Here is a 27809-nt window from a genome sequence, read left to right as displayed (position 1 = left end):
GTACCTAATTCGGTACAACAATTTTCAATTTACGTTAATACCCAAAGTTCTTACACTATCAATGCAACCCTGTGTAACATCTGTGTTGTACACGTCAGATAGACCAGCTGTCAGAAAAGCAGATAAGTCTGGAAAAATGTTTATTAGATTTGTGGACAATAACTAACAGTGATAAGTAAATTCCACGTAAACTCTCGGATAACGATCACATTTCGAAAACTAAGTCCAGTGCCGGCTGTTACATTAAACGTTTTTTCTTTGAAAATGTGGGGTTTTAAGGTGTTTCTATCGCTTATATGCGTGACAATGCAGCTGACAGCGAGTTGTGAAGCAGTGGAAGCCTTTGAGAAATCGCCTAAGGAGCTAAAAGAAAAATCAACCAAGCTTCCACCTTGCAAATCGTGTACTGTTCTTGTCGAGTCCTTTAAGCTGGTGAGTGAGTTATAGTGCAAACGAATTCATGCCATATACAATCAGTTTTCCATAAGCAGTACTAATGCAAATTTTGTATTTAGGGTTTAGAAAAAACCAGTCGCGGCAAGCATGCCGGTGGTGACGCAGCTTGGGAAGAGGAAAAACTACGTTCGTATAAAACTAGTGAAGTGCGTTTGGTAGAAGTGCAAGAGCATTTGTGCAGCGACGTTAAACGTGGACAGGACCAATGTCATACTATGGCCAACGATCACGAGCATTTGCTAGAAGACTGGTTCTTGCATAAACAAAACGAGTCGCCAGACTTGAATGCTTGGCTGTGTATTGAAAAACTGCAAGTATGCTGTCCTGATGGTCATTATGGACTGGAGTGCAAACAGTGCACAGATTGTAACGGCAATGGTAAGTTGAATTTAGGGCAATAGAAGACAAGCATTAAGCGAAATGTGCGCGTGGAAAGAAGGCAATTAAAGGGAATACAAGAAATGTGTAGTTTTTTGTTGGTTTGTTATCAAAAGTTAGAGTTATTATTATTTTTTTACACAGGTAAATGTAAGGGATCTGGCACACGCAAAGGCAATGGAAAATGTGCATGTGATGCTGGATTCACTGGTGATAATTGTAATGTGTGCGCTGATAATTACTATGAAGCCTACAATGACGGCAAAAAGATGCTTTGCTCCACATGTCACAAGTCTTGCGGCGAAAAAGGGTGTACTGGCGCTGGACCCAAAGGTATGCTTCAAGATTTAGCTTTTCAGTAACTTAAAGGATGTGATGAAAATAAGCAGTAATGTTAATGAAGACTTGCAGGGGTTTTATGTTTAGTTGTATACTTTTTTATTTTTTTATTTTTTTTATTTTAATTTTTTTTTTATTTTTATTTTTTTTTTATTTTAATTTTTTTTTTATTTTTATTTTTTTTTTATTTTAATTTTTTTTTTATTTTTTTTTTAAAGCTTACATGATAATAAAATTAAAAGTAAACTAAGCAAACGCAGCGCTAGCAGCAGAGGCTTTCGGCTGTCTGGTGATGTACTATATGTTGAATCAGATACGACGGAGTAGGTCGGTGTCCTTCAGAAATTTGTAAATATTTTTGATGTTTTCTTCAGTGGCTTCTTTTAGAAGTAGAAGAGGGGTTTTATGTTTAGTTGTATACATTTTTATGTATGTATATTTTAATAACTAGTTACTGACGATGTTACAATTTTGTGTTAGCTTGTCGAAACTGCAAAGATGGTTGGACAATGGGCACCGACCCCGCAGGATGTTTGGATATAAACGAATGTATAGTGCAGAAACGCCCCTGCCGGCCTAATCAGTTTTGCGTAAACGACGAAGGTACCTTTTCATGCTTGGAATGTGATCGTTCGTGTGAGGGTTGTGACGGTGATGGGCCTGATATGTGTAAAAAGTGTGCAACTGGCTATGCGTTGAAGGATGGAAAATGTCAAGGTGAGAGTACAACAGCTTTATAAGTGGACAAACATTTTTATTTGATTTTATTTTATATATTAATTAAAAATATGAAATTTCTTAGCAAATTTTTCTTTTATGAAACCAAAAATTGCCTATTTATATGTACTCATACACACATACCTATTCTATATAACCTTTTTCTTATGTGTTAAGCATAGGCGAAATTTAAGTACTGATGCCTTGTATTTTTGTATTTCTTTCTTGTATATTCACTGGCAAATCTGTTATGAAAATATTTTTCCAAATACTGCGTAACAAACAATAGATGAGTCGTCTGAGCAACGCGATCAATTCGTGAACATAACACGCTTACTCACCTACTTTGGCCTCTGCATTGCCACTTGCGTGATTTTCCAAAGCTCAACACACATCGCCTACATAGTGGGTGCAGCTGTAGCCATTTACATAGCAGCATCCGAATATTGGCTGAATTCGTCGGCATCGTCAGGAGCAGCTAAGCCACAGTTTGACACCAAACAATTAGAAGATTTAATAATGAAATCACTTTAATAATATAAAAAATGTTCACATCAAATATTTACATGGAATGCAAAGGAATGATAAAAGTGCATCAAAGTATTAACTAGAGAAATTCAAATTTATTCTGTGAATAAAAGTTGTCAACGTGTGTGTAGTGATATGAAAATGATTTGTAAAAACATGATTTGAAATTGCATAACCAACTTTAAAGTGAAACACACGAAACGCACAAGAAAACCATACGCACTTTATACTACAAACAACCAATTTCCAGAGCACCAAAGTATTGTAGTTAGACATTTTTTATTGTAGCCACTTGCATGTACACTAAGCGAAAAAGCTATATGGGACAAAATAATTTCATAATTTTTCTTCTAAAATAGCGGCATAATATTTTCTTGAATTGCCTTAGTTTTAAATTATTTTGTTTTTTGTTTCAAGCCTCGTTGCTTGAAATTCGAGTTTCTTGAAGGAAATAGTCGCAAGGGATAAGATTTTATTTCTTGTTGTGGCATTTACACGATATTTTTATAGTCATTTCACAATTTAAAAATTTCCTTAAGGTAAGTTTACTAGTCCAATGTAGTTTAATGTCTCTCGGAGGTAGAGCTGCAGAGCTTACTTAGATTCGCAAAAGACGCAGGCTTATTACAAGTAAACGTAAGGGTCAAGCTCCATCTGGTACCACTAAGAACCAATAGGTCTATGTGATGGCTTTCAACCTAACCTAACATAAGTTTAGTGGCTTTCATTAGCAATTAAATAATTTTCATGCGGGGAAAATAACTTTTTAGGACACTATACCAAGAGGAGCGCAACTATCTACCGATGAGGGTGCTAGTTGTTGTTGTTGTAACAGCATAAACACTCCTCATACATGTACCCAGAATGATGCTGAGGTGGTAGTCCTTGGCCGGCTATAAATCCGGGTCATTGCGGTTACGTAGAACCGACTGTCGTGGAAACGGGCGCTAGTATTCTTGCTTATAGCGAATTGGGAGTCTTGGTACGCAAAATAGTGCTAAAAGTAAATCGAAGTAAAAATTCTATTCACAAAATTTTGAAAATTTCTATTAGATATGGAAACATTTAAAGAACTGGTCAGAATTGTTGTTGTTGTTGTAACAAAAACATTTCCCATACATATACGGGGGAGCGCTGCTAGAGTGACAGTCCTTGGTCGGATATATATGAATGTAGTAAATCCGGGTCGTTCTGGTAACGTAGAACCGGCTGTCGTGGGGAACGTAACAGAGAGATAAGCCAATTGACTGCCAATAAAAAACACCAGCCCTAACCAAATTAGATGTGAACTTTCTCGCCATGTTAGAAGAAGAGAAGAATACAGCAAATTTTGAGTCAAGATTCGAGTTCAATTCGGCTGAACCGAAGCTTACACCAGACCACAAAGCAGCTAGATTCGAATTCGCATAAAATCATAAGCTCTGAGATAATGAATGGCAATCCATCATTTTTATGGGCCTGATGGTCGTCAGAAGTATTGGAGAGATATTTGCGAACTGCCTTGCGTCATTTCCGAAACTTCCACGGTGGCTCTCTTATGATCTGGGGTGTTTTCGCTACCGTGGCAATACCCCAATTTGTTTTAGTTCGCATAAGATGAACGCAGAAAATTACGTAGAGGTCTTGGATAATGTTTTATTGAATTTTGCCGAAGAATTTCACAGTGAGTCTTGGACGTGTCAACAGGAAAATGCTTCAATCCACATGCACGCTCAGCGTACAAAGGAGGTTTTCGCGACGAAGTGGCGCCTGGCTGAAGTGGCGCGCAGTTAGACATGATCTTCAATGGAGAACCTCTAAAGCATTCTTAGCAACCAAGTTTATAAAGGCCGATGCAAGTTTATTAGTCTATTGCATCTGAAAAAAAAAACCATTCAATAGGTTAGGTTAGGTTATACGGGCTGGCCGAGGCCGCACAGGTACCATTTAGGTGCCTAGTAGTCATTTAAAATTTTTTGTTTTTTAGCGAAAATATGTATCACTCGCGAATTTTAGTAGTCGCTCAAGCTTCAGTTCAGCGATAGAATCTAGTCTCTCAAAACTGAGAGCACTCATGTAGGTTGGGTTAGGTTAGACTTGGTTGATTCTCTAGATGGCACATAGAGCAGAAATTGATCCAGAAGTGATACCAAGTGTTAGCAAGTGTTATTTTATATTTTTCCTTTAAAGGGGTAGTATGGTATTTTTTTTTTTTCATTTTTTTTTTTTTTTTTTTTAAATTATTCTATAACATCTTAAGATTATTGTGTGAAAGTTTGAAGTGCCGAAAATCTTTAAACGCGTTTTTCTCACACTTGCCTTTTTTACGGTCGGTGTCCACTGTAGATTCATATCTACTGCACCGATTCTTTTCAAATTTGGTTTTTTTGTTTCTTTACTTTATTCACGAGGTAATGACGTCGGGTTTTTTTTTTTTTTTTAAATTTTGTCATATTTTAAAACAACAAAGTTTTCAAGTTTTCTTTATGAAAAATCGGTGTTTTGACTTCAAAGCGCTTTAAAAAATTCGACGTTGTTACCTGCGAAACTTTATTAGCTGATGAAATCAATTTGGTTTTTTGATTTTAGTTGATCCAGTAATGAGTTCTGAGGGACAAACTTTTTTATGAGACGTCCGCGAAGATTCGCTGCCACCAACTCATTTCTTCATAAAAATCAATGAAAATTTCACACAATATTCTTTAAATATGACTTTATAATGAAGTAATTTTAAAATTTTGAATAAATCAACTGTGTCGACAAAAAAAATTTCGAAAAGTATGCTTGTTTTACACCGAATTAACCATACTACCCCCTTAATGCACAGTTTGGATAATTTAAGTAGGCTGCTAATTTTTTGATCTGCGCCACTTTCTAATGGTGAAAATGATGCAGAACCTAAGTAGTTTATTTGCGGCGCAGGTCACTTGCAGAGTAGGTGTTCCAGAGTCTTCACCCAGCTAGCATAGTTTAGTTTTCGAGAGAGCTGGACCGTAGCATAGAAGATGCTCCAGGGTTCGTCTTGTACCCGGTTCATTACATTTCCTGCAAGCACCGTTAATAGTTAGATTTAGCTTGTAAGCATGCGCTTATTCAATAAGAATGGGCAAAATTCGACCTTAGTGTCTTTCAGTCACTCCTAAGTTCCATGCCACAACGACTTATATCAGATACGGGGGACATTTTTCCTTTTACGCCCTTGAAAATTAATAAATTTTTGCAATAAAAGGCTGTAATAAATCCTTTAACAGCTTTATACTTTTGTGATGATAAACGGTTCACTAGACAGGTCTAGTTTACTGGGGCGCAGCCCTTGGTCGGGTAAAACCCGAGTCATTTCGGTAACGTAGAACCGGCTGCTATGGAAATGTACTTACTTTTGTTTTCTTCCCTCATGCCGAATGGAAAAGATTTAACCTCAGATTGCTTTATTAAAAAAATAAAAATAAGAAATGTTTGTTCAGTGTCGCATATAGCTATTTCGCTTAGTGTATTTAATATATATTTTTAAATATTCTATTTCATTGCACCAGTTTTTCTTTTCTTTATATTTTGCATTTAACGAATGACCTTCTACTTAGTCCTGCCATAAGTTCTGTTACAAGTTAAGTTCGTTATAGGTAGGAAATTATAATACGTTTTTTAAGAAGTCAGTTTTATTTAATTTTAAAAAAATTTAATTTTCATTCGAAATGGTTACCATTTGCTTTTACACAAGCCTTCAGGGGTTAGGGTTGGTCAGATGCCCGAAAAAATGATGATTTTCAATAATTTTTTTTTGCGTCAATTGCTTTAATTTACAAAAACAAAAACATAGCATTAATACAACATGTTTGGACTTGACTTTAGCAAAATTTCAAAAGAAAAAATTTGTCGCTGCTTGTGTGGAGCCCGTTTCTGCAGAAGTCCCTTGCTGTGATCATCACAAGTCCTTGGAGATTCATTTAAAATCAATCGGAGGAGAGAAATTAGTTCCATTAATAGATAATCTTGGGTCTAATCGAAGCTTTTTTTTCAAAATTAACAATATGGCGGCCTCAGGAAATATTTGTCAGATTTTCGAGAGAAAAAACCCCACAATTAATTGTTAAAAAAAAAAATCGAAATTTTGAAAAAAAAACCCTTCGATCAGGCACGAGCTTTTTATGTTTTTCAAAAGCAGTATACATTTTATTGAAATCTTCCAAGCGCTTTTTAAGTTACAGTGATCATCAGTTCAAAAAACATAGTTTTGAGACAAATGCATTTAAAGTTTTGCGAACGCTCCGGAGCACCCGAGCGCCCTTTGTTAATTGTATTTGTCGGATACGCTACAAATTTTCACACAACATTTTTAAGATACACTTTCAGAAAATGCAAAAAAAAAATCCACTTTTTTTAAAAAAACTGACTACTATTAACCTCTTCAAGCGATAAGGCCATTCAGTTATTGCAACACGCACGGTTTCCATAGAAATTGACGTTGCTTTCCGGACCAAAGATTGTTCGAGACTCCAAATTTCTGTGAGATCTTGTACAGGCCATCTCCTCCAATTCTGACCACAAACTGTAGTCCAATGGGTTCAGATCTGGACTGCCAGACGCCAATCTTCTGCTGGGTGGTTTTTGCCTTATGGGCTTGAATGGAGTCTTGCTGGAAGAGAACCAATGCTCTCCATTGAGGAGAGTACTGCTAAACCATGCTTTCTAAGACATCCTCCTGGTACACTTTTGCCACGGTCTTAACAATTTTTTCGCAAAAATTAAGAGATTTAACGTCTTTACAAGACACTCTCCACCAAACCATTACGGAGGCTGGATGGTGGCCACGCTGAGTCCTTGGAACGACATCTTTTGAGTCTTTAGAAGCTTTAGCACAGACTTTGTCGTTATTAACAACTTCTTCATCTTTGAAAGGAATATTTCATGGCCGTTGGCCGCGTGCCAGCTGAAGAAAAAGCTGTTTGTATCTGTCGAGTCTAATTTTCTTTAAGCGCGTTGTCAAAAGATGACCAGTAGAGCGAAGGAAGGCTTTCTCCCCATGAATTAGTCCCCATCTCTAATTAGTCGAATCAATCTTGACATGGATCTGGCCGATACATTCATTTTCCAGGAGATGATTTGCTGCTTTCTAGGAGGATTTCTGCGAATTCTTTCGCGAACGGCTTTTATGGCTGCACTGGTTCGAATCACGCGAGAACGACCACTTCTTTTTCTGTCTGTCGCTTCAGACGCCTGGGAAAAACGTGCGGTAAAAAACAAGCCTTCCCGAAGTATCAGGTGTTTTTAGCTATTCGTAACAAAAGCTAAAATAACGGAGCTTTTTTATGCGAATTCGTTCTTGTCGTATGTTATTGTAAAATTTGTCACAGAATTTATGGCGAGACTAAGTATATTTATAAATATTTTATCTCATTGCACCAGTTTTTGCCTTATATTTTGCTCTTAACCCTACGTTGGACACTTTTTGGGCATCCTGTCGCCTTGTTTAGAATTTAAAATTTTTGGAAGCTACCGGGAAGCTCAAGTCGGTCGCTGTAATAACAATATCTTAAATTCACGTCCAAAATCGAAAAACTGGCCAGACCCGGGTGGCCAACGGAGGGTGTTAACCGATGATATTCCATACTAGTGAAAGATTTATAAAAAAATTATACCAATTATAATTTACAGTTTTATTTGAATATCTGCTTGGTTTTTGTCCTTCACTAAAATTTTTCCTTTTTATTTATTTTGCATGATTTTCTACCCAAATGTTTTGATTTTGCAGATGAGGAAGTTGGTGAAGACAATGAAACGGTCAGCGATAGCACAAGAACCGAACTGTAATTTAAGTTAAATGCTAGCCACATTAAAACCACTGTGTTAGATGTTTCAAACAGAAAGTTTTTTATTACAAATACTAAAACCAAATACGACTGTAAGTATGCGACGAATTTTCATGTGCGCACACCAACCGAAACGACGCTAAATTAATTTATTGTAATTGCTTTAAATTATAATTAGTTTTCTATTTATTATGAAATGCGAGGCATAAAAGCCAATAGCATTAATACATACGTACATTTAAGCGCACGTTTAGTTCATAAGCTGAATATTGAATGTAACTGATTGACAAATGAATGCACGCAACTGCCATTTTAAGCAATGAAGATGCGCGCAAAAGTGGAATAAAACTGCTGTCTTTCATGAAACAACCGATTTGTCTTTTATCTTTTAACTTTGCTCATCAACTCTCGGTTCATCCTCTAGCTGTTTTAGCATAGCAGTGGCGTCATTAAATAAATTTAGTTCATTCAATTTGGTGGCCAACGGCCCTTCGGGCTCTACCAAACTGCCGAATAATTTGAAATCATCTACCCTATCCGCGTCCTCGCTACCCTCACTGCTATCGCCACCATTGTGCACCTTAAGACATTCATCTAACGCCGCTAAAGACTCCTCAGCTGCTGCTGCTATTAGCGCATGCTCGCGCTCTCTTTCCAGATACTTTTGACGCTCGATCTCCGCCACTAGTATAGCCTCTTTTTTGCTATGCAGATGCGGTAACATCACGGCAGGTATGTCGGCACTCGATTGGCGTGATTCGCAATCAGCCGAGCTGGCGGATAGCGCCTCCGTTTCCAGCAGCAATTTACCATCCTTCAGCACGTAATGCGGTTCCGGTTTGTAATAGTTGCCGTACAACTCTTTCAGTGTTTTCTTGGTGAGATTGAATTCGCGCACTCCAAAACCTTGCCTGGCATCGTACTCTCGCTCTTTCTCTTTACGCCGAGCTGCCCGCTGCTGATTGTGTGCCAACTGTTCGGCTGCAGTGCGTAATCCGTTTTCATCGTCTTCCGAGTTGCGTCTCGATGACCAAGCGCTCGAAATGGACTTGCGCGAACGTTTCATTATCTGACGGCACTTGTTTGTTATGCCGCCCACGATTTCGGAAATGAGCGCTATCGCGCCCAAGAGATAACCAACACCCATGAGGAGGAACATGCCCTCTGTATCGGCTGTGGTTAATTGGCGCTCCTCTTGTATGCGCTCACGCAGTGCATTGGATGAGCTGGCTTGTAGCAATTTGCCGCTGGCGGAACGTTGCATGGACCATTTGACTTCGCTGAGGATTTTGTTCATTAGTCCACTTTGTTGCGCAAGCAGAATCATTGAATCGATTTTGCGCTTATAAACAGAATCGCGTGGAAACACGAAGCCGACTTGGAACAATGCAAAGCACTCCTCGCTGAGGTGAAGTGCCGATCGACGCGAAATGTTGCTGAATTAGGAAAAAGGGAGGTTTTAGAGACATACTTTGATATTAATGCTCGCTAAAAGTTGGCCACGCTTACTCATCGGAGAAATTTTTCTGCACCAAAAATTCAAGCTGCGCAGCAGAACCCAGAAAAGCGTAATTCCAGAAGAAACTCTGTGTTACATTGCCAACGCCCTCCTCCAAGGTAGAAACGAACTCCATTTTCTTATACAGCTTAGATGTTGGAACATGCGTGGAGTTCTGGAACCAAGTCTCCCAGCCGCTGTTGTCTGAAATTGGTATTAAAATATTTGGTATTGAGGAACGGAAATGGGGCCAATGCCCATATCGAAAGATCTCCAGTAAACATACATCGACGACTCGATTTTCGCTTTAGTACTAAAATCTTAGGGTAGTCCAAAAATTTGTAGGTTACACTACTATGACGGAGAAAGTCTATTTTCCTATGTTAGGTTTTGGTCCTGCTTCTCCTCTTCCAATTTGTGGTCTGCGTCTTAATGTAGCGCAGGGTAGTCAGAAAATATGAAGGAAACGCTCCTATATCGACTTACTATGTTGGATGTTTGTTTGAGTGTCTCCTCTTCCGATTTGTGGTCTGCGTCTTAAAGTAGGAGGGCAGTCCGGAAACATGTAGGTTACGGAAGAAATCTATTATGACGGAGGAAGTCTATATTGCTATGTTAGTTTCGGTCGAGCTTCTCCTTTTCCAATTTGTACTCTGAGTCTTAATGTTGTCCCAAAAATGGAGAGACCTACAGATCATCAGATGGTTTTTATAGCAGAAATGCATTCTGAAGATCGAGCATGCATGACAGGGGAATCCGAAGGGATTGCTATGCGACTACCATTCGGAAGTGCGTAGGTTCGAATCTCCGTACATGAAACAGCAGAATTATAGAAAACGATTTTTTCTAATAGCGGTCGCTCCTCGGCAGGCAACGGCAAGCCTCTGAGTGTACTCTGCCATGGAAAAGCTCCTCATAAAAACCATTTGCCTTTCGAAGTCGGCTTAAAACTGAAGGTCCCCCTTTTCTCATATTTCCAGTGGGCATCCAACCCGTGACCGACCGAAACACTCACCAGCCTTCAGTAGCCGGGCTCGCATAGAGAATTTATTGTGCTAGCTTTTTCGAACCTCTCGTATCTGGAATGCTGTTCTATAGACACCCTGCCTTCCAATTCTACATTAAGCCCACCCTTTCTAAGTCAAACACGGCTTTAAAAAGAACCCTCGTGTTCGCTGTCTTCCCTAGAGAGTCCGTCTCTAGTTTTTATGCTTCATCATTTAACTATCAAACTGGCTTATAAGAAAATTCCTCGTGTGATACGCACCCACTCTACTCTACTTACCCAAAGTTCCCACGCGAAAGAAGAGACCCAACAGATCATTGACTGAATCCACGGTACTAGGAAACGCTGGCAGTGTAACAAATGCAATAATTGAGCCCGTATAGCAAGCGGTAATAATGATCGTAAATAACCAATAGGAGCCTATCAGCAAACGTGTGGATGACTTTTGTGTGCTGGTCCATGAATATTTGCCCGAGAAGGTTAAGCTATTCGTAAACATTCCGAAGACATACCAAAACATATTCTCCATTTCACCCCAATTTCCAATCACGTGACGCAAGGTCATCCGATCACTGTACGCAATAGGAAATATAGCGCCCAAGTAAATGAAAACAATACAAACCCAAACAGGCCACTGAAATGGGCCCATAATAGCGCGGTATCTGAAACGGCATAGCGAAAAAGTGAAGTTCCGGTAAAGACTATAGCTTAAGCTTGCTGATTCACTGAACTCACTTGGGCAATGCTTTGGAAGCGAGTGTTATAAAACTGGCACAATCACGCGAATGTCCAACCGACATATCCATTTCTGTGATGCGATCCTCGGTGATATATAGTCCATCTCCTCCAATTCTGACCACAAACTGTAGTCCAATGGGTTCAGATCTGGACTGCCAGACGCCAATCTTCTGCTGGGTGGTTTTTGCCTTATGGGCTTGAATGGAGTCTTGCTGGAAGAGAACCAATGCTCTCCATTGAGGAGAGTACTGCTAAACCATGCTTTCTAAGACATCCTCCTGGTACACTTTTGCCACGGTCTTAACAATTTTTTCGCAAAAATTAAGAGATTTAACGTCTTTACAAGACACTCTCCACCAAACCATTACGGAGGCTGGATGGTGGCCACGCTGAGTCCTTGGAACGACATCTTTTGAGTCTTTAGAAGCTTTAGCACAGACTTTGTCGTTATTAACAACTTCTTCATCTTTGAAAGGAATATTTCATGGCCGTTGGCCGCGTGCCAGCTGAAGAAAAAGCTGTTTGTATCTGTCGAGTCTAATTTTCTTTAAGCGCGTTGTCAAAAGATGACCAGTAGAGCGAAGGAAGGCTTTCTCCCCATGAATTAGTCCCCATCTCTAATTAGTCGAATCAATCTTGACATGGATCTGGCCGATACATTCATTTTCCAGGAGATGATTTGCTGCTTTCTAGGAGGATTTCTGCGAATTCTTTCGCGAACGGCTTTTATGGCTGCACTGGTTCGAATCACGCGAGAACGACCACTTCTTTTTCTGTCTGTCGCTTCAGACGCCTGGGAAAAACGTGCGGTAAAAAACAAGCCTTCCCGAAGTATCAGGTGTTTTTAGCTATTCGTAACAAAAGCTAAAATAACGGAGCTTTTTTATGCGAATTCGTTCTTGTCGTATGTTATTGTAAAATTTGTCACAGAATTTATGGCGAGACTAAGTATATTTATAAATATTTTATCTCATTGCACCAGTTTTTGCCTTATATTTTGCTCTTAACCCTACGTTGGACACTTTTTGGGCATCCTGTCGCCTTGTTTAGAATTTAAAATTTTTGGAAGCTACCGGGAAGCTCAAGTCGGTCGCTGTAATAACAATATCTTAAATTCACGTCCAAAATCGAAAAACTGGCCAGACCCGGGTGGCCAACGGAGGGTGTTAACCGATGATATTCCATACTAGTGAAAGATTTATAAAAAAATTATACCAATTATAATTTACAGTTTTATTTGAATATCTGCTTGGTTTTTGTCCTTCACTAAAATTTTTCCTTTTTATTTATTTTGCATGATTTTCTACCCAAATGTTTTGATTTTGCAGATGAGGAAGTTGGTGAAGACAATGAAACGGTCAGCGATAGCACAAGAACCGAACTGTAATTTAAGTTAAATGCTAGCCACATTAAAACCACTGTGTTAGATGTTTCAAACAGAAAGTTTTTTATTACAAATACTAAAACCAAATACGACTGTAAGTATGCGACGAATTTTCATGTGCGCACACCAACCGAAACGACGCTAAATTAATTTATTGTAATTGCTTTAAATTATAATTAGTTTTCTATTTATTATGAAATGCGAGGCATAAAAGCCAATAGCATTAATACATACGTACATTTAAGCGCACGTTTAGTTCATAAGCTGAATATTGAATGTAACTGATTGACAAATGAATGCACGCAACTGCCATTTTAAGCAATGAAGATGCGCGCAAAAGTGGAATAAAACTGCTGTCTTTCATGAAACAACCGATTTGTCTTTTATCTTTTAACTTTGCTCATCAACTCTCGGTTCATCCTCTAGCTGTTTTAGCATAGCAGTGGCGTCATTAAATAAATTTAGTTCATTCAATTTGGTGGCCAACGGCCCTTCGGGCTCTACCAAACTGCCGAATAATTTGAAATCATCTACCCTATCCGCGTCCTCGCTACCCTCACTGCTATCGCCACCATTGTGCACCTTAAGACATTCATCTAACGCCGCTAAAGACTCCTCAGCTGCTGCTGCTATTAGCGCATGCTCGCGCTCTCTTTCCAGATACTTTTGACGCTCGATCTCCGCCACTAGTATAGCCTCTTTTTTGCTATGCAGATGCGGTAACATCACGGCAGGTATGTCGGCACTCGATTGGCGTGATTCGCAATCAGCCGAGCTGGCGGATAGCGCCTCCGTTTCCAGCAGCAATTTACCATCCTTCAGCACGTAATGCGGTTCCGGTTTGTAATAGTTGCCGTACAACTCTTTCAGTGTTTTCTTGGTGAGATTGAATTCGCGCACTCCAAAACCTTGCCTGGCATCGTACTCTCGCTCTTTCTCTTTACGCCGAGCTGCCCGCTGCTGATTGTGTGCCAACTGTTCGGCTGCAGTGCGTAATCCGTTTTCATCGTCTTCCGAGTTGCGTCTCGATGACCAAGCGCTCGAAATGGACTTGCGCGAACGTTTCATTATCTGACGGCACTTGTTTGTTATGCCGCCCACGATTTCGGAAATGAGCGCTATCGCGCCCAAGAGATAACCAACACCCATGAGGAGGAACATGCCCTCTGTATCGGCTGTGGTTAATTGGCGCTCCTCTTGTATGCGCTCACGCAGTGCATTGGATGAGCTGGCTTGTAGCAATTTGCCGCTGGCGGAACGTTGCATGGACCATTTGACTTCGCTGAGGATTTTGTTCATTAGTCCACTTTGTTGCGCAAGCAGAATCATTGAATCGATTTTGCGCTTATAAACAGAATCGCGTGGAAACACGAAGCCGACTTGGAACAATGCAAAGCACTCCTCGCTGAGGTGAAGTGCCGATCGACGCGAAATGTTGCTGAATTAGGAAAAAGGGAGGTTTTAGAGACATACTTTGATATTAATGCTCGCTAAAAGTTGGCCACGCTTACTCATCGGAGAAATTTTTCTGCACCAAAAATTCAAGCTGCGCAGCAGAACCCAGAAAAGCGTAATTCCAGAAGAAACTCTGTGTTACATTGCCAACGCCCTCCTCCAAGGTAGAAACGAACTCCATTTTCTTATACAGCTTAGATGTTGGAACATGCGTGGAGTTCTGGAACCAAGTCTCCCAGCCGCTGTTGTCTGAAATTGGTATTAAAATATTTGGTATTGAGGAACGGAAATGGGGCCAATGCCCATATCGAAAGATCTCCAGTAAACATACATCGACGACTCGATTTTCGCTTTAGTACTAAAATCTTAGGGTAGTCCAAAAATTTGTAGGTTACACTACTATGACGGAGAAAGTCTATTTTCCTATGTTAGGTTTTGGTCCTGCTTCTCCTCTTCCAATTTGTGGTCTGCGTCTTAATGTAGCGCAGGGTAGTCAGAAAATATGAAGGAAACGCTCCTATATCGACTTACTATGTTGGATGTTTGTTTGAGTGTCTCCTCTTCCGATTTGTGGTCTGCGTCTTAAAGTAGGAGGGCAGTCCGGAAACATGTAGGTTACGGAAGAAATCTATTATGACGGAGGAAGTCTATATTGCTATGTTAGTTTCGGTCGAGCTTCTCCTTTTCCAATTTGTACTCTGAGTCTTAATGTTGTCCCAAAAATGGAGAGACCTACAGATCATCAGATGGTTTTTATAGCAGAAATGCATTCTGAAGATCGAGCATGCATGACAGGGGAATCCGAAGGGATTGCTATGCGACTACCATTCGGAAGTGCGTAGGTTCGAATCTCCGTACATGAAACAGCAGAATTATAGAAAACGATTTTTTCTAATAGCGGTCGCTCCTCGGCAGGCAACGGCAAGCCTCTGAGTGTACTCTGCCATGGAAAAGCTCCTCATAAAAACCATTTGCCTTTCGAAGTCGGCTTAAAACTGAAGGTCCCCCTTTTCTCATATTTCCAGTGGGCATCCAACCCGTGACCGACCGAAACACTCACCAGCCTTCAGTAGCCGGGCTCGCATAGAGAATTTATTGTGCTAGCTTTTTCGAACCTCTCGTATCTGGAATGCTGTTCTATAGACACCCTGCCTTCCAATTCTACATTAAGCCCACCCTTTCTAAGTCAAACACGGCTTTAAAAAGAACCCTCGTGTTCGCTGTCTTCCCTAGAGAGTCCGTCTCTAGTTTTTATGCTTCATCATTTAACTATCAAACTGGCTTATAAGAAAATTCCTCGTGTGATACGCACCCACTCTACTCTACTTACCCAAAGTTCCCACGCGAAAGAAGAGACCCAACAGATCATTGACTGAATCCACGGTACTAGGAAACGCTGGCAGTGTAACAAATGCAATAATTGAGCCCGTATAGCAAGCGGTAATAATGATCGTAAATAACCAATAGGAGCCTATCAGCAAACGTGTGGATGACTTTTGTGTGCTGGTCCATGAATATTTGCCCGAGAAGGTTAAGCTATTCGTAAACATTCCGAAGACATACCAAAACATATTCTCCATTTCACCCCAATTTCCAATCACGTGACGCAAGGTCATCCGATCACTGTACGCAATAGGAAATATAGCGCCCAAGTAAATGAAAACAATACAAACCCAAACAGGCCACTGAAATGGGCCCATAATAGCGCGGTATCTGAAACGGCATAGCGAAAAAGTGAAGTTCCGGTAAAGACTATAGCTTAAGCTTGCTGATTCACTGAACTCACTTGGGCAATGCTTTGGAAGCGAGTGTTATAAAACTGGCACAATCACGCGAATGTCCAACCGACATATCCATTTCTGTGATGCGATCCTCGGTGATATATAGTCCACACATGCCGACGTCCGCTGCCTTTTTGGCGATTTGAACACTTATGCCATCAATGACGCTGAATAGGTGAAAGAACATACAGAGTTTAGCTAGTCGAGTTCTTTTAGATAAATGGATTTCTAGATTTACCTTTTTCCACCTGAACGTGGCGGAGGCTCAACTATGTCGATGGTAAAGTTGAGTTTCGAAGCGATCATATTGAGCAAACGATATTCGACGCCATCCCAAACGGCGGCCGCTGTGCCACTGGTCGACAGTTGTTGTGTACGAAATATAAATGGGGGTTGATTGGCTGCTGACACTCGGAAACTGTGCCCAGCAAAACCTTTGGAAAATTTCGGCGGAAAGAGATTGACGTGTGGACGAGAGAGTGCACCTCGAATCCAGCTAGTCAGCACAACAGGCGTATTCGAGCCCAGACCGTCCGTATATAGTTTGTGCGTGTATAGAACGTAGGGGCTTTCCTGAAGATTTTAAATTATAGATTTGTGAAAGCATTAGTATGCGAGTGCTGTTTGGAATGAGAAAAACGAAGTTCATGGAAAAGAAACAGTAGAACTTCATTTCTGGTAACATTTCGGTGTGATAATAATGCGATAGGAGAGATTGTAAACCACAAAAGAGGCCCGTTGGCCGCTATAGCCGAATGAGTTGGTGCGTGACTTCGATTCGGTGTAGAAAAGATCGAGTCTTCGTGCATAAAACACTACATGAAAGAAAGAACAAAATTTTTCTAATAGCGGTGGTTCATCGGCAGGCAATGGCAAACCTTCTAGTATATTTCTACCATGACAAAGCTCGTCATAAAAACCATTTGTCTTTCGGAGTCGGCTTGGAAATGTTCATCCCTCTATTTGTAGAACACTATCAAGGCGCACACCACAAATAGGAGAAGGAGCTCGGTCAAAAAGGGTCGAAAAAGGTTGTAAGCGACAATTTTAATCCTGCCCGTCATATCGTATGCCCCAGAAGCGTGGACGATGACAAAATCCGATGATGCGCCCCTTGGAGTGTTTGAGAGAAAGTTTCTGTGGAAATGTTTTGTAAATATATTATATTTGCACGTTGGCAACGGCGAGTATTGTAGCTGAGGGAACTACGAGCTGTATGAGCTCTACGACGACACAGACATAGCGCAGCGAATAAAGATTTAGCGGCTTCGTTGGCAGGGTAATCTCGTCCGAATGGATACAAACGCTCCGGCTCTGCATGTACTCGATGCGGTACCAACTGGTGGTAGCAGAGGTACAGAAAGGTCTCCTCTGCGTTGGAAAGATCAAGTAGAGAAGAACTTGGCTTCACTTGGGGCGTCCAACTGGCGCGCTTTGTTAAACTCGGTCAAAATCGCCGCGCCGATCCAGATGAAGAAGAATAATGCGATATAAAACTTAACCCTCCGTTAGACATCTTTTTTAAAACCTTCGGTTGGGCAACCGTGTTTAGCCTTTTTTCGTCCTGTTCGAGAATTCTTTTTTAAAGGTTATATCTATAAATCGATAGAAGATTAAATTTTACAAGGCTACTTGGAAGCTCAAGTTGTTAGCTATAAAAGAAATATCTTAAATGTACGTCCAAAGTCGAAAAAGTGTGGCTAGACCCGGATGCCCACCGGAAGATTAATCAGATGTGAGATTACGAGAAGTTCGATTGAAACTATGTTGAAACCTCGAATTACACCAACTTTTCAAGTAATCTTACCAGGTAGGTTGATTTGCAGGTCCATTTTCAACCTTCAGAGTTCCACTGAATTTTTGCAAAACCATTCGCAGTTGCTTTAGGTTGAATATTCATCTAAACACAAATATATTCCAAAACTCACCCCCTGCGGACCCTTTGTCAGTGATACGCCTACGACCAACAAATTCACAATGTTCGAAGAGGCTTCGGATGCCAAAAAGTCCCTCAGTTTCCATTGTGTCGAGCGCGCGATTAGCACAACGCGACTCTCAATTTGTGGTCCGATAATTTTGCGCGTCATTTGCGGATCGGAGAGAAAAAGTATATAACTTTTACAGTTGCTGTCAATACGTTTTTTGAGCCGTGAATTAATAGCCTTGTAATGCTCGTTTATTTCGCCATGATAGAAGGTCATGGGAAAAGTCTAGAAAATATGTATTCAAAACAACATCCAATTAGATCAAATTTAGCTCCTTGGTATTACCTTAAAAAGGCTCTCCAGTATCATAGCGTCTGATTTCTCTACAAAACTATCGTAATAGATGACTGGCGGACATTTGTATAGATACTCGCTGGCGATTTTATTGATTAGACGCACCAACGAATCAGTTTGATCGTAGTTGTTGACATTCATATGGAACTTTTTGGCCAGCACTTCTCCGCGCGGCTTGGGTTTTCCACGAAAAATAGGTCTGATGGCTCGCCGTAACCGTTGTGGCGGTGCTCCTGATGCATTTCGCTGCAGATATTCGCAGTCTTGGTATAGCTGAGAATTTAGGTGGTAACGCTTTATCAAATTTGGACTGACACAGCCAATGCCTGCCGCTGTCTCAGATAAAAGCTCACAAGTCGTCGATTCCATGCACACCAGTATCACACCCACTGACGCAATGAAGCGTGACCAATTAGTCGGGCTGACAATGACCATGACAATTCGCTTGGTGTTGACACGTCGTTGACGGATTCACTTCTGCTGCTCTTGCTTCGCTAGGTAGTGATTTTTATCTGTATGCTAACTTTTATTGCTCACGCCGGACAAGGCTAACGCGTTATTTATTAGTCCTACTTGTGCGGCATTATTATTGTTGTTGCATCGTTGTTTAGTGCAGTTTGTGGCACGCAACGGGTCATCACCTGCAAATTAAAGTTGATGTTGTTTATGATTTCCTGCATTTGATTGAGTTTTGATTTGGAAAACACCTGCGCATAATTGAGTTCCAATATCTGATGGTGCAGTGCCACTATCTCTGGCGCAGTTAAAAAAATGTTAGCCTAAGCAAGTGTGAATGGTCTGAATGTGAAATGGGTCGAAAGTTGAAAAATGAAAATAAATGAAGACATAAAAATGTGTTTAAAAACGAAAATGAAACATGACTTCCGATTCAGCAGTATGACCGATCGGTCTTCACTTACGCTGCCTGACTCAACTTCAGACCCAGCGATTTTCGGTCTCCCTATTTATTTCAGAGGCAAGCTTCCAATGCTTTGCTCTTGACCCTTGAGCTTATATTAGCTCGCTACTGCTCTGTTTGGTGAAATAAAATGCTCTGTGTATGGAATTCACTTAGTTAGGTTTATCCGACTTATACACATTTTTTATTGCTAATCTTGATTTTCAGCGCAATGAGGAAATAAGTGATCACTTGTCGGTCTGATTCGACGATGTCCATGACTCTATAAACATTGCCGACGGTTGTTCTACCTCATCTCTACACATTTTTTTGGCCATTTGCTCCGTCTTGCCTTCTGATGGAAATCTCTGAAATGATTTTTTTTTATGTAGGATGTAGATCTGCTTGACCCTTGACTTCATCAAAAAGTGAATGACGAAGCTGTTCAATATCAAAGTCGAATGTAAAAGCAGTTTGTTGAAAAAAGTTTTAGAAGTGCCAAAAGCTGCTGCAAAAATTGAATTGGTATTAGCAATCCGACTAGTAGTCTAATACGGAGCTTGAAGGACTAAATTATAATATTTTTGCACTGTTGCAGGTTCGAAAGAAGCGTAACTTAACGCCTCAGAGTGCAATTTTGCTTGTGTTTCATGAAAGCAAAACACTCTTATCCGTTCAAAAACTACAAGAACTCGTGAAGACATCATTATAGAACTACTGTCTCCCATATAACCCAGGTAAGTGGGAGTTCTATTTCTTCCAGTAGAGGCCACAAAATACCATGAGGTCGAAGTGCAGACCTCATAAAGAATCTATCTGATCTAAAATATTTCTTCCACTATTGGTTGTCATGGCCAAACTTCTTGAATGAGCGATCCAAAGAGAGGGAAGAGTCCTACTGTTAGAACGACAAGGTCTGCAATTAAGGTATACTCCGTTTAGAACGAAAAGCTCGGCAGTCCAGAAGAAAGTACCACAAAATAAAAATCAAATGGTAAACAAATTAGCCGCATCAGTCTGTGGCTACACCATCGTTTCTCTATGTGTGACTCGAAGTTCAGCAGCAAATGAAGCTGTTTTGCTAAAAAAAAACATTTTTGGATGAGATATTTTCATCTCGGTTCCTTAAGTTTAGTTGAATAAGTAAAATTGTCATTTTTAAGTGGAAAAGCATCGTGTAATCGTAGAGAGCCCGTGCGTAGTGAGCGAATGATATTTTGTGCTGACTTTTGGACGCCTGCAAATTGGGTCCAACTTTCTTTGAAAATGAAAATACAAACAAGTTTACAGTGAATTGGATGTGGTTGAGTCCCGGTTTTAATAAACTGACTGCATTAGATTCTGCGAAATTAATGCAGGGTAAGCCAAGGCAGTCATTTGAATTGAAGTTTTCGAAAGGTTTACTAATTCGAAAAAAAAATCATCGAACCATAATTTCACGATTTTTTTATAAGATTCATAAAAAGAAACCAGTTAAGCTCTTATGTGAGTGATGGCTCTGAGTTGTACTACGGTGGTTGTCACTCCTGATGCTTATGTCAAGTGTACTATCCTTTAATTTCCGATGTGATAAAATCTCTTTGTCTCGCTGATAAGCGTTGAAATAACTGTTGCGGATGATTGCAGATTCCAAGTCTGCCAGCCGTTCAAAGAAGTGTGAGTTTAGACAGCGGTTTTGCGTTCTGATCAGAGTCGCACAGTGACAGAGAGAGGAGAGAGAGAGAGAGAGAGTGACACTCGATTTTCTTCTCGTTTTTGCAGCTGAGGCAGAAACTATTAGAGGGGCACCCTATACGTTCCCCATTAAACAGTGCCGGGGAAGTTGCCAGCCACTGTACTAGTGGATGGTCGATCTAGATTGATGAGGGATCTAATTCCGCACTCACTCCTTCTAGGTCACATCTGTTTAGTTACATCACAGGTGGGCTCCGTGGACCATCTACTGCTAACTTGCGCGATGTAGATCGACCTGATTTAGGGCTTGCTTGAGGATAAAGGGATGCCCACATATTCGGCTGAACAGACTGATTTAAGATCAGTTTCGTTCCTTGCCAGCCCATTTGTGATGCTATTCCCAGAAAGGCTCAGTGTCCAGGTACCCGCACAAGGTTTGTGGTGCACGGTTTTACTTACTTAATTGGTCGTAACAACCCGTAGCCGAGTTACAGCCTGCCGAATAATGTTTCGCTAGGTGTCTCTGTTTTCCGTTTCTTAAGCCAAGAAAAATGGCTTTTTCATCTTCAATTCGGTCCTTCCACCGGATACGAGGATGTCTTCTTCGCCGTCGACCGTCAATTACCGTCTCAAACACGCCGGAACGGTGCCATCCATACGGACGATATGACCCAGCCACCTTGCCGTTTTACCAGCTCATTTATGATAGGCCCACCTTTTCAATTGCTACATTAGATGAAGTATTTTATCACTGTAGAGATTTTATGGTTGATTCGCTGTCAGAAGAGGTAGTGAGTGAAACAATTCAAAGAAGTGTTTACTTTACGTCTAATAGGAGGAAGAAAAAGAGGCCAACCAAGAAAGAAATGGCTTTATGACGTCGCAACAGACTTAAAAGTGACGAGCGTTCGTAATTGGAAAAATGTAGCAAGAGAGAGAGAGAGATAGTGAACTGGAGCAAGATTGCTGATGAAGCTATGGTCCATCACAGACTGTGCAGCTAAGAAGAAGAAGAAGAAGAAGAAGAAGAAGAAGAAGAAGAAGAAGAAGAAGAAGAAGAAGAAGGAGAAGAAGAAGAAGAAGAAGGAACAAAACTGTGCACCCAGAAAAAGTTAAAAAAATTTAATGATAATTTTATGAAATTCCTTAAATTTTTGTGAATCTCTATGCTATGGTCCACCACAGACTGTGAAGCTAAAAACAAGAAGAAGAAGAAGAAGTTGAAGTAAATGGTTTGCTGCAGCGTATGAGTTACTGACCCAAGCCACATCCTCTTTTTTTAGCTGCTAATTCAGCTTGCAACAAAAGAGAGAATTTTGAATTATTTAAAATCAGTTCGCTTTTATCGCCTAAGCAGCTTGCAAATAATATTCGAGGATTCCAAATTAATAGACCTTTTTTTAATATAAAATTTAAAAAATTTTTTGAAATAAAATAAAATCTTTATATATTCATAATTTTTTCTTTATTTGTAATATTCATTGATTTCGATTCGTTTGACATGTCATTAGCACAAAATATTTGATTCACTCGTTGTATAAAATTTGAATTGGTCGCTTGAAATGCTTAATGTTAAAAGATTTAAATATGTTCTACAAACAAATATATTTGTAGGTATGTATAATTTTCTACTTTCGAATTAATACGTGTTTGCATATTTAATGCTGAATTTCACAATTTCCATAACATAAAATATTTAATACTTTCGATGTCAGCTGGATGTAGTTTTGTTGCAAATTACGATTTTGTTTAAAAAGTAATTAAAATATGCTTTAATAATTACAAATACAAGAAAAATAATATAAACTATGCTACGTATAATAGTTTAAATCGTTATTTTAAATTATTTAGTGCGCGCTTGGCATGCGATTTATTTTTCTTAAACAATTTGCAGTGTATTCGATTTTTTTTAATATTTAAAAATTCTTTTAATATTTGTTAATATTAAATTTTTAAATATTTTATTTTATTTACGCTAGAAATCCATTTTCTTTTTTATTGCATGCGATTTTGCGATATCAATAGCTTGGCAACAACAACGACGTCATAGGAAGAAAGAAAGTAATAGAGCTTGGCATGGGACATTTTATACAGTTAATACTCGCACTTATCAATATTTATTTTGTTGTTTTTTTTTCATTGTATTATTATTAATATTTATTACTTATTTTAATTGAATTAGCTTAAATTCCTTAGTTTCGTTAGGTGGTGGATTCACGCAGCTGCATATGGCAATATTGTCAAGTTATAAATTTTTCAAAAGTTTGCAATTTGAGTGAAATTTTATAGTATGATTTTTTTGGAATTTGTATTTTTTTCATTGGAGAGTTTTGTCATTAAAGAAAAGCGTACAATGCTGCTAAAAAATTATTAAAAATCATTAAAAAATAAAAAAGTGAGAGTAAAAAATAATTCGCCTTTAGAAATGAATAAAAATCGTTAAAAATAAATATTATATAAAAAAATTTCACAGTAAAAAATAATTCGCCGTAAGCAATTCACATGGAACCGGTAGTGAAAGTAGAGCAAAAACAATAAAAGCAATATATTTTGTTTTTATTTTTTGCCACTAAAATGTCAAAAACTATAAACAAAGATTAAAAGTTTAAATTAATTTACACATAATTCGACAAATAGAGACCAAAAAGATGAAAAAAATACAAATCAGCTGCTCCAACTGTTCAATGTGCCTTGGTCTTAAGTAATAAAAAAAATCGAAAACATTTAAAATTGCTGACCATTTGCCTGAAATTTTATCAAATTTAATTTAAACACAAAAATAATATATGAAAAAACACAAACCAGCTGCTCCAACTGTTCAATGTGCCTTGGTCTTAAGTAATAAAAAAAAGTTGAAAATATTTAACATTGCTGACCATTTGCCTGAAATCTTTAATATGAACACAAAAAGGCGAAACAAATTAATCAGCTGCTCAACTGTTCAATATGCCTCGGTCTTAAGTAATAAAAAAAAATTGAAAATCTTTAACATTACTGATCGTTTGCCTGAAATTTTTAATTTAAACACAAAAAGACGAAAAAACACTAATCAGCTGCTCCAACTGTTCAATGTGCCTTGGTCTTAAGTAATAAAAAAAATAGAAAATACTTAACATTCCTGACCGTTTTTTTGAAATCTTTAATTTAAACACAAAAAGACGAAAAAATATTTAACTTTGCTGACCGTTTATCTGAAATCTCACCAAATTTAATTTAAACACAAATTGACAATTTAGAGGCCAAAAAGATGAAAAAAATCAGCACTGCTATACTGCTACCACCTGTTCAATGTGAATTGTCCTTAAGTAATAAAAAAAAATTCGAAAATATCTTAATAATTTTATAAAAATACAAATTTTAACAGAAATGAAGACGCATATTTCTCCCAGAAAAGTGCTAAAATGCCAAAAAAAAAAAAATTATATACATATATGTATATATGTGTGTGTATGTATACATTTATTTGCCTTCTGCTTTTTGTTAAATTTTAAAAAAATTTCACACGTTTGACCTTGCTGACCATTTGCCTGTAATCACACCAAATCCTAACATACAATATTTTTCATTTCTATGTTTATATGTATGCGTGTCAGTGTAGCGTAAGTATTTTGAAAAAAAAATATATGTATGTATGTATATATAAACTATTAATTTCTAATTGCTATACTCCTTAACTGCTATATTTTGTTTTTGTTTTTTTTAATCTGCTTACAAAATATTTATTTGCTTTTAACTAAAAAAAAAAAATATTTTTCGCTATTTATGGTTGCTGGGCAGTGAATCAACATACGTATGTAAGTATATGCAAAAATATTATGAAAAATTGCGAAAAAATAAGAAAAATGTAGTGAATCTTAGTTAAGTAAGCTTAAACAGATGGTTATGATACAGTGGATATCTGTTCATGGTGAAGTGTTATAGGATTACTTGCTGAGCTACAAAAAAAAGAAACCAAAAACAAACAAAAAATAAGAATGTACTAAAATTTTAACTGAAATCGATTACTAAAATTTCTATGATATTTTTTCGTATACTCCCTGCGACAGTAAAAGTTATTCAGAAAAATTTCATTTGCACATGAAGCTGAAGCTTTAGATTTTACATAGTAATGCTGCGTACTTAGTTTTTTCGTTTTCGCAGCATTTTAATTTTTAAATGACTTGCAAGACCCAATGGACAAAATTTTTAATTTTCAAAGAATTGTTTTAAATACTTTTACTCGCTCTATGATTTTAATATGGATATCAAACGAAAGAGGTTATATCCAGCTATTGAGAACAATTTTCAATTACTCTGTGCCAGGGCAAATGTATGACAATAAAGTCGTTTGAAAAATGTATGCTTAAAAATGCTTGAAAATTACAAATTCATTATTTTGAAAAAAAAAAATTTTTTATGTATAAAATTAAAAAATATATATAACAAAAAATATATTTTTAAATGTGTGCCTACAATTCGTTCTTCTTGCTTTAAAAAAAAAACTTAAAACGCAAAAACTTTAATTTTTCTCCTTTGAAGTAAAGTATACGCAGTGGATACCCCGCGTTTTGCGTTTCCTCTGCGAAAACTCACTTAATTCGCGAATCACTCAATTAAACTGATAAGAACATGAAAATTGAAATTTTCAAATTAATTATTTTGAAGAAAATACGTATTAATGGTACATATATGTAGTAATACATGTGCGCCTCAACTTCGTTCGTTTTGCTGTTGAAGAAAGGGAAAAAGTGTTAACTTTCTTCCTTTGAAGTTAAGTATACGCAGTGGCTACCACTGTTAGCGTTTTTCCTTCGAAACTTTAAAGCCCTTCAAAACGTTAAGTTGTTGAGAAAATAAAAAAAAACTGGGTATGCAGCTTTACTATATAAAATCTATAGTTTCACGTGCATATGGAATTCTTTCTCCATAACAAACAAAAATTTACTTTTGTCACATGTCCAAAAAAAAATTTAAAGGGAAAGCCTTTAACTTTCCTCTTATGAATTAAAGTATGCGCAGTGGCTACCCCTGTGTGTCCGTTTCTCTTTCAAAACTTTAAAATCCTTTAAAAATTAACTTAAGGGGAAAGAGAAAAAATTGAGTATGCAGCTTTACTATATAAAATCTATAGTCTTACGTGCATATGAAATTTTTCTTGAATTTGATTAAAAATTTGCGTGATTTAATAATAACTGCGGAATTCATTTAAAATCTCAAATTTGCTTATATGAACAATGGAAATAAATGTACTCGCATTTAAATATTTATGTACAAAAAATATAATATTTTTTAATAAAAAATGCTAGCGAATAGAAAAATAATAAAAAATTAATGTATTATTATCAGGGTTGAGCATTTAGCACTGCCACTAAATTGGACTACCACTAATTTTTTAGTTTTTAGTGGTAGTTAAAATAAGGGTTTGAGTAGCAGTAAATCTGCAGTGTTTTAACTATCCGCTTATTGCATTGATTATGTAGTGCCCTATGCCCAACCCTGATTATTATACACTCTGTGGGCATTTGCTATCCACACTTAGTTTTGAAAACTAGAAAACTCAGGGTACAAAAAGCGCAGAAAGTGTTGAATTGAAATTTTTTTTTGTTATTTAGATTTGAATCAATCCCAAAATGCTTTAAAATATCAAATGCAGAAATTCACCACAGCGAAACTTGCTTAAAAACATTCGCTCTTGATTCATCTCACTATTGGTCTCTTATATCGCACCCTATAAGTATGCAATAAAGTTAAGTTAGGTTGGAAATGTCGAAAAAAGTATCCATTTACAAATTTAGTTTGACTCGCAAAAGGGGTTCTTGATGGACTGGAAAATTTTCTATGAACCATAAATTCTAAAGTCAGCTTAGCTTCTGTCTCTGCTTCTTGTGCAGAAATTAACAAAAATTAAAAAAAAAATGTAAGTATTTTGTCAGCAAATCGAATTCTCGCATCTTTGTACCTACACTCGCTTCAAAACTCAACGCTGTCACGCACGCAGGCGTCAAAAATTATAGCAAACATTTATCACATATCATAATAATAGCCTAAATTACTGCGTACATACTGAGCTTACAACCTACAAAAAAAAAATCTTAAAATTTATTTTTTCATTTGAAACTTTTTATTTTAAAGCCTTCGGCATCTTCGTGTTCACATTTTCTAGTAATTTATTTCGTAGAAAGCTGCGAAGAATTGCTTAGCCTACAATGAAAAAAATCTACAACTAGTATTGCGCGCATGCGTGGCCAGTTTGCTTTCATTTTGTTACTTTTAAAACTAACAAAAAATGTAATACTAAAATTTCGTCAAAAATTAAAATAAAATAAATATTTTTTTTTATAAATACCAAAATAAATTTAAATAGTCAAAAAGTGTTTGATTCTCAGTTTTTAACAGCTTACAGCCATTCTTTCAACAAATTTTGTGTTTTCTTTTTTCATAATTTTTTAAATAGTTTTTCGATAGTTTTTCGATAATCTTGTCTTTGCTAACGAGTGAATTGCATATTTTGTGCATCTATAGATGTATGTATGTGTGTAATTCGCTTTTTCTCCCATTGATACTTGTGCGTATTTACAAATTGTGCATCAATGGCAGCTAAGTTTGCTCCGCTCTGCTTTGCTCTCTTCGCTAACACTTCTCCTTCCACAGGCACACATACACTTATACCACTTATCTATTGTCCACATACACACTTTGTAATTTACGCTGTCGAATCTTCAATTTCGTTGTCGATGCGCGATGAGCGAATACCAGATTTGCCGGTCCATGGATAGATGTCGGGGCAGGGTTGACATGTTTTCATGTACCGTACGCCAGATTTGTGCCAGAGATTACAAACTTTGGGATTGTTGCAACGCTTCGGACGGTCCTGTGTGTATGAGAAAGCAAAATTTTTTCCAATCATCGACAT

The 27809-nt window shown here is 38.0% G+C and overlaps 4 protein-coding genes across 12 annotated transcripts in view; 1 reads left to right on the top strand and 3 right to left on the bottom strand.

Moving 5' to 3' along the window:
• Positions 1-90: 90 nt before the first annotated feature.
• On the top strand, positions 91-8573 carry LOC128862774 (cysteine-rich with EGF-like domain protein 2). Of its 4 annotated transcripts, none has more exons than XM_054101501.1 (6): positions 91-432; positions 516-834; positions 979-1167; positions 1654-1890; positions 2180-2677; positions 8147-8573. In XM_054101501.1, the coding sequence occupies exons 1-5, from the start codon at positions 265-267 to the stop codon at positions 2422-2424; spliced, it is 1158 nt and encodes a 385-aa protein (XP_053957476.1). In that variant the 5' UTR covers positions 91-264; the 3' UTR covers positions 2425-2677; positions 8147-8573. The 4 variants fall into 4 exon arrangements, with proteins under 4 accessions (XP_053957476.1, XP_053957477.1, XP_053957475.1 ...); XM_054101502.1 differs by having other exon boundaries at positions 2180-2682; XM_054101500.1 differs by having other exon boundaries at positions 2180-2685.
• LOC128862776 (ionotropic receptor 21a-like) lies at positions 8552-11529 on the bottom strand. The gene is made up of 4 exons (XM_054101506.1): positions 11444-11529; positions 10988-11370; positions 9714-9906; positions 8552-9640 (listed from the first exon to the last, which is right to left on the bottom strand). Exons 1-4 carry the CDS (start codon positions 11512-11514, stop codon positions 8593-8595), a joined length of 1695 nt encoding a protein of 564 aa, XP_053957481.1. The 5' UTR covers positions 11515-11529; the 3' UTR covers positions 8552-8592.
• A 995-nt stretch (positions 11530-12524) lies between these two features.
• Positions 12525-18980, bottom strand: LOC128862775 (ionotropic receptor 21a). The gene is made up of 7 exons (XM_054101505.1): positions 18337-18980; positions 17995-18276; positions 16305-16639; positions 16072-16233; positions 15616-15998; positions 14342-14534; positions 12525-14268 (listed from the first exon to the last, which is right to left on the bottom strand). Exons 1-7 carry the CDS (start codon positions 18778-18780, stop codon positions 13221-13223), a joined length of 2847 nt encoding a protein of 948 aa, XP_053957480.1. The 5' UTR covers positions 18781-18980; the 3' UTR covers positions 12525-13220.
• A 3398-nt stretch (positions 18981-22378) lies between these two features.
• Positions 22379-27809, bottom strand: part of LOC128862771 (mucin-5AC) — a 40203-nt gene continuing 34772 nt past the window's right edge. For all 6 annotated transcript variants that reach the window (XM_054101493.1, XM_054101498.1, XM_054101495.1 and 3 more), the window contains one exon: positions 22379-27767. In XM_054101493.1, coding sequence (XP_053957468.1) covers positions 27600-27767 — 168 coding nt within the window. In that variant the 3' untranslated portion in view covers positions 22379-27599. The remainder of the gene's footprint in view (positions 27768-27809) is intronic.

Source organism: Anastrepha ludens, chromosome 5 (genome assembly GCF_028408465.1).
Source record: "Anastrepha ludens isolate Willacy chromosome 5, idAnaLude1.1, whole genome shotgun sequence".
Classification (NCBI taxonomy): Eukaryota; Metazoa; Arthropoda; class Insecta; order Diptera; family Tephritidae; genus Anastrepha; species Anastrepha ludens.
This window is presented reverse-complemented; position numbering and strand designations above follow the sequence as displayed.

What these genes read in the sequence shown, in the direction of transcription:
- LOC128862774 (XM_054101501.1), top strand. Translation starts at nt 265, where the DNA reads ATGTGGGGTTTTAAGGTGTTTCTATCGCTTATATGCGTGACAATGCAG. An exon ending in CACAGATTGTAACGGCAATG is followed by an intron (nt 835 to 978) that starts GTAAGTTGAATT and finishes TTTTTTACACAG; the next exon opens with GTAAATGTAAGGGATCTGGC. An exon ending in GAAGGATGGAAAATGTCAAG is followed by an intron (nt 1,891 to 2,179) that starts GTGAGAGTACAA and finishes AACAAACAATAG; the next exon opens with ATGAGTCGTCTGAGCAACGC.
- LOC128862776 (XM_054101506.1), bottom strand. Translation starts at nt 11,514, where the DNA reads ATGGATATGTCGGTTGGACATTCGCGTGATTGTGCCAGTTTTATAACA. An exon ending in GCTTCCAAAGCATTGCCCAA is followed by an intron (nt 11,371 to 11,443) that starts GTGAGTTCAGTG and finishes ATGCCGTTTCAG; the next exon opens with ATACCGCGCTATTATGGGCC. An exon ending in CAGAAAAATTTCTCCGATGA is followed by an intron (nt 9,641 to 9,713) that starts GTAAGCGTGGCC and finishes TTCCTAATTCAG; the next exon opens with CAACATTTCGCGTCGATCGG.
- LOC128862775 (XM_054101505.1), bottom strand. Translation starts at nt 18,780, where the DNA reads ATGGTCATTGTCAGCCCGACTAATTGGTCACGCTTCATTGCGTCAGTG. An exon ending in TGACAAAGGGTCCGCAGGGG is followed by an intron (nt 16,640 to 17,994) that starts GTGAGTTTTGGA and finishes TAAAATCTTCAG; the next exon opens with GAAAGCCCCTACGTTCTATA. An exon ending in CCACGTTCAGGTGGAAAAAG is followed by an intron (nt 16,234 to 16,304) that starts GTAAATCTAGAA and finishes TCACCTATTCAG; the next exon opens with CGTCATTGATGGCATAAGTG.